Source organism: Phaethon lepturus, unplaced genomic scaffold (assembly GCF_000687285.1).
Source record: "Phaethon lepturus isolate BGI_N335 unplaced genomic scaffold, ASM68728v1 Scaffold57984, whole genome shotgun sequence".
NCBI lineage: Eukaryota > Metazoa > Chordata > Aves > Phaethontiformes > Phaethontidae > Phaethon > Phaethon lepturus.
Window position 1 is genome coordinate 1 of NW_010536708.1, and position 6,383 is coordinate 6,383.

The window sequence follows — 6,383 nt, forward strand, 5'->3', positions numbered from 1 at the left end:
CGGAGCAGGGGGCCGAGGGCGGGATGGCGTCGGGACGGGCTGTGTTCCGGGGGAGGGTGGCGACGGAAACCGGTCTCCAGGCAGTCAAAGCTCCCGCCTGCCTTCTCCTCTCTTGCAGCCCTCTCGTCCAGGCGATGCCTTAGGTTAGAGTGTCGCAGCCTAGCTGCCGAGTTTCACTCGTGACTAAGGGCGGTGGTACCAGCTGGTGACCTTTCAGTAGAACTAATTAAACCCTAATTAGAAAAATGAGAAAAATCAGTAAATCTTAGTTAGAGATATTTTCTTCGAGGCAGAATAACATTCCGGCGTTTTTTTTTCTCTACAAATACATGTGCTTTTTTTGTTCTTAGTGAAAACGGACTCTGATGGCTTCTGCACCTGCTTTGCAGCCTTCTTCAAAAAAAACGGTGGCCTCTCACGTGCCATTTGCAGATCTGTGTTCTACTCTGGAGCGAATACAGACATGTAAATCTCGTCCGGAGAAAACCAAGTACTTCAAGGATTTTCTGGATTCATGGAGAAAATTCCATGATGCTCTCCATCAAAAAGAGAAGGACGTCACAGATTCTTTTTATCCAGCTATGCGACTTATTCTTCCACAGTTGGAAAGAGAAAGGATGGCATATGGAATTAAAGAAACTATGCTTGCGAAGCTGTATATTGAACTGCTTAATTTGCCAAAAGATGGAAAAGATGCTGCAAAGCTTTTAAATTACAGAACACCGGCTGGCTCACGTGGAGATGCTGGAGATTTTGCAATGGTCGCATACTTTGTGTTAAAACCTAGGAGCCCAAAACAAGGCAGACTGACAATAGAACAAGTCAATGAACACTTAGATGTGATAGCTAATAATAATGCTGCGAAAAACAAGGGTCTGTTAAAGAAAAGTCTTCTTCAGTTAATTACCCAGAGCACAGCACTAGAACAAAAATGGCTCATCCGGATGATTATAAAGGATCTAAAGCTTGGTGTTAGTCAACAAACTATATTTTCCATTTTTCATCCTGATGCTGTTGAATTACACAATGTCACAACTGATTTGGAAAAAGTTTGCAGACAGCTGCATGATCCCTCTGTCTCACTTAGTGATGTTTCTATCATGTTGTTTTCTGCCTTTAAACCAATGCTTGCTGCTATTGCTGATGTCCAGCAAATTGAGAAACAAATGAATAACCAGATATTCTACATAGAAACTAAGCTGGATGGTGAACGTATGCAGATACACAAAGATGGAGATGTGTATAAATATTTCTCCCGAAATGGATTTGACTATACTCAGCAGTTTGGCGCTTCCCCCCTTGATGGTTCATTAACACCATTTATTCATAACGTATTTAAGAGTGATATACAAAATTGCATTCTTGATGGTGAAATGATGGCTTACAATCCTGAAACGCAAACCTTTATGCAGAAAGGAAACAGCTTTGACATAAAAAGAATGGTGGAGGACTCTGATCTGCAGACCTGCTTTTGTGTGTTTGATGTATTGATGGTTAATGATCAGAAGTTGGGTCACGAAGTACTGAGCAAAAGATACGAAATCTTAAGTAGCGTATTTACCCCGGTAGCAGGCAGGATACATGTTGTACATAAAAAAAGTGCCCGAACAAGAAAAGAAGTCATTGATGCTTTAAATGAAGCAATAGATAACAGAGAGGAAGGCATTATGGTGAAAGATCCCATGTCCACCTACAAGCCTGACAAACGTGGAGAAGGTTGGCTAAAAATCAAGCCAGAATATGTCAATGGGCTGATGGATGAACTAGACCTTTTAATTGTTGGTGGCTACTGGGGAAAGGGCTCTCGTGGTGGAATGATGTCTCATTTTCTGTGCGCTATTGCAGAGACACCCCTTCCAAATGAAAAACCTACTGTTTTCCACTCTATTTGTCGTGTTGGCTCTGGCTATACTATGAAGGAATTGTATGATCTAGGTTTGAAACTGGCTAAACACTGGAAGCCCTACCATAGGAAAGACCCTCCCCGTAACATTTTGTGTGGAACTGAAAAACCTGAAATGTACATTGAACCTTGCAACTCTGTCATAGTTCAGATCAAGGCAGCTGAGATTGTTAACAGTGATATGTACAAAACTGACTGTACTTTGAGATTCCCCCGAATTGAGAAGATAAGAGAGGACAAAGAATGGTACGAGTGCATGACTTCAGACATGTTAAAAGATCTCAGAAGCAAAGCAGAAGGGAAGCTGGTATCTAAGCACCTTCATATAGATGAATATGATGAGCCACAAGAGAAAAAAAGGAAAACAGTGTCAAGGGTGAAGAAGACAATTGGAATAGCTGAGCAATTTAAAGCTCCTGATCTTTCCCATGTAAGCAAGGTTTCAAATATGTTTGAAGATGTTGAGTTTTGTGTTATGACAGGAACGGAAAAATGCTCGAAGCCTGAACTGGAAAGCAGAATAGCCGAATGTGGTGGCAGCGTGGTACAGAACCCGGGGCCAGAGACTTACTGTGTCATTGCAGGAGCTGAGAATGTCAGAGTGAAAAACATCATTGCTTCTAACAAATACGATGTGGTGAGGGCAGAGTGGCTCCTTCAGTGTTTTCAAACCAAAATGCTAGTGCCTTGGCAGCCAGCCTTTATGATTCACATGTGTCCTGACACAAACGAACATTTTGCTCGTGAGTATGACTGTTATGGAGACAGCTACACAGCAGACACGGATGTTGCACAACTCAAGGAAGTGTTCTCAAGAATAAAAGACAATAAGGTGGTGCCTTTGGACGTGATTTCAGAGTTAGAAGAACGTTATTCATGGAACAGTTGTCAGCTCAGTATATTCAGAGGAAACGCTATTTATGTGGACTGTTATGCTGTTGTTAATGATCCCAGAACCAAAATTCATGGAACAACACTATCAATTAGAGCTTTGGAGCTCCGTTTTTATGGTGCAAAAGTAGTCTCTCACCTTGAAGAGGGAATCTCTCATGTTGTTATAGGAAAAGATCATTCCCGGGTAAACGAGGTGAAAGCACTCAGGAGAACATTTGGGAAAAAATTTAAAATTGTATCTGAGCTGTGGGTAACAGAGTCGGTGGAGGAAGGAGTCCCAAAGAATGAAAATCAGTACTTAATTTAATATAGTTTTTCATCTTGGGGAGAAAGCTTTCTTGTTGGCATGATTGGACTTGGATATTATGAGGTTACCTTAAATCTTTTGTGTTTTCATGTCTGTTTAAAGCTGGCTCTGGCTAAAGAGTAACACTATTGTTGAAATTAGAGGAAGGCTTTTAATTATACCGTTGCAGAAGCAAGAGGATGCTAAGCTATGTTGCAGGAGAAAAACAAAACACCACTAGATAAATAATGTAAGCCTTTTACTTCACAAGTAGGTCTCGGGAGAGAGCTAATATTTTACATAAGAGAATTCCTCGCTATTAATAGTGATTCCCTCCGTTGTTCAAAATGGAGACAATAATTTATTATTTTATAGAGATTCTACTATTTAACATATTGTTTATTTATCAATTTACAATCATATTAATGTGTTTGTAGAATTGTTTTGTGTATATTCCATATGCTACTGAATTCAGAATTCATAAACCTTGTCTGTACTATTTACATTTGTTTACATTGTTTTTAGCAGAGCCTCAGACAGCCTCAGCAGCACTTTGGTTTTAGGATATTGCATTGATCCCACGTTTCTTTATATAAGTAGCTGTTGTAAGATAGAACCTAAGCTTCTCATTGAAGTGCTAATATATTAATAATGACCTATATATCTGTAAAATGCAAATCAATTACTTAAAAACTGTAATGACCTCCTCTGCTCATTACAATTACAGTTAAACTGTGAAGTGCAATAGAGCTAGGCTTTTACACTTAATTATCAGTTTTTATCTTATTATTGTCTTATTATCTTATTATTATCTTAAAAAAAAAGTTTTATAAGCTATTTCAGTAATAGAAGATTACAGAATTAATTTCAAAATATCCAGTTCAATGTATGTATTTTCTTCAATTGCTAAATAAAATATATTTTTTAAGTCTGCCTGGTATGTTTGTTTTAGTGAGAGATTACTCTCTTGAAAAACACAAAACTTAGTTTCTGATTTTAATCTGTTAGATAATTTATGCATTAACTTTGAAGGGAGAAAGGTTGAGGCTTCAGTTCTGCTTATGTCAATACTGGTATCAAACAGAACTGGTGTTGGGCGGATTGCACAGAACCATTTTATGGCTGACCTGTTTCTTCAATGCTTTTTGTGGTCCTGTTCATATAAAAAAATACTGTAAAAAAATTGGGAAATGTTGTATGAAAGATAATTGGAAGGAAGTTTATTTTTATCTCTTATAGTTTGTGTAAACTTTAGGAGCTCCCTTATTTGAAATATACTAGATTAGATAGGTAAAATGTAATAAATGCTTTTCTTAAGCCAGCATATAAATTGTTAAAAAGCAGAATACTTTTTGTATACATAAAATAGTATATGCTGAAAGACAGTACATTTTTTTTCTTCTAATCAAGTAGATAATGGTACATGTGAAATATACTACTTCAGTTTTAACTTATTTGGCTGCTTCTGTGTAATGTCATATATTCTCATTTATAAATAGAAAATTGAAAGAGCATTGGTCTTCATACCCACATAGATTTCTCCTAAATGGGTTTTAGTACAATATGTATTTTAGGTGATCCTGGTTAGGAAAGTTAAGAGAAAAAGAGGCAAATATGAATTACGCCTGACTCTTGAGTCATAGTCAAACAGCTCACTTGGACATCTAAATGTTATTTACAGAGATGTATTTAAAAAGTACTAATTTCATGTTGTCTTTTTGTTCTCTCCAAGCTATGCAAGGATGGGGAAACTACAACTAGTAACTAACCAGCAAAATTGTTATTCTTTTTGCTGACCCCTCAGTACACAGTGTACTGATGGTTTATTTTTATATTTATTTAAACTGAAGGTTTACTTTTTCACAAATTAGAAAAAAACCCTTGCAGATGCAGTATGCTGTTTTAGCTTGGTTTATTTTGTGTTTTGCCTCAGTTCTAGTTAGAACTAGAAATTAATTGTTAATCATGCATATTTGTATGTGGCATGATAATTAACATGCTAGATGATGTCAAGCAATTTAGATGGTGTATATTTCTTTTTCTTTTGCAAATTTACATTTACTTTAAAATGTTGCATAAGAAATGCTGTACTTCATATGTCAGTGTAAAAAGGGAATCTTGCTACTACACTGTAAAAGTACAGGCATTGCAGGTCAGGTTTTCTTTTGAGGTGTTTCTTTTACACGGTGACTTAAGTGGATGGTCTGCATGGATCTGTGGATGAAACTGGACCCGGCTGTTACTAAAGTACGTATCTAGAATATAAGCCAGGGGACGGGAGAATCCTTGGGTCCTCTAAGCAAAGACATTCTCATGGAAGAACGGTAATGATGGGAAAATAGGGGAAGTAGGGAAGAAGTTTGTGACTGCTTAGTTTTAAAGGAAATTCTGATTTGTACTGAAGGAACAAATGAAAGCAGGAAAGGATTCAAAAAGTAAGAATGTGTTGTCCAGACACAAAAGTTTTTCTTAAAAAGTCAAACTAATTAAGGAGGTATGCAGAGAATTTCGGGCGTGATGTAAAAGGATGAATATAAGACAAGATGTGTAGGTAGCAGTAAGAGCTGATGTGGATCAACGGAGTGTCTGTATATGAAAAAATGTTCTTTATCAATTTTGTTTGGTCTAATAAAAAATGTTTTGACGTATAAAACTAGCCTTTATTAGGTAATCATCATCAATTAAAAATAGTGTTCAAGAATTAGGAAGAGCTGGAGTCAAAATGTCAAAATGCTGAAAATTAACCTGATGTTTGAACTTCCAGAGGACCTCCTCTGCTTAAAAAACATCTGGTAGGTACCCATCCTGTCTGCAGCTCTCTGTTGGTGAACGATGGTTGGTGAACGATGGTCGGATTTCTCGTTTAGCTACAAAGGCAATAGATTTCAAAATCCCTGGGAGGAGGTTCCACTGTTCACTTGGTGTATTAAACAATTCCATAAAATCAGTTCATATCTAACCTTTTTCTGCTCTGAGAGGCATATACTCAAATTCATGTAGTGCAATTTTGGAATAAAAAGCCTGTGGGCAGCTTGCACAAAGTATGACAAATCTTGCCAGGGACCAATATTTTTTTTAATTCTTCACGTTTTCTCAGACTTGTCAGTGGAAAAACAGTGTGTATTGGCCATACAGAACGGGTGAAATCTCAGATGTTCTCATACATTAGAATATACACCTCACAGAATCACAGAATCATTAAGGTTGGATAAGACCTTCAAGATCATCAAGTCTAACCGTTAACCCAACACTACCATGCGCACTAAACTATGTCCCGAAGCGCCACGTCCACATGTTTTT

General features: G+C 37.4%; 1 protein-coding gene across 1 annotated transcript; it reads left to right on the top strand.

Moving 5' to 3' along the window:
* The first annotated feature begins 317 nt into the window (after nucleotides 1-317).
* LIG4 (ligase IV, DNA, ATP-dependent) lies at nucleotides 318-3,843 on the top strand. Its single transcript, XM_010286237.1, has one exon. It carries the CDS (start codon nucleotides 366-368, stop codon nucleotides 3,102-3,104), a length of 2,739 nt encoding a protein of 912 aa, XP_010284539.1. The 5' UTR covers nucleotides 318-365; the 3' UTR covers nucleotides 3,105-3,843.
* The last annotated feature ends 2,540 nt before the right edge of the window (nucleotides 3,844-6,383 follow it).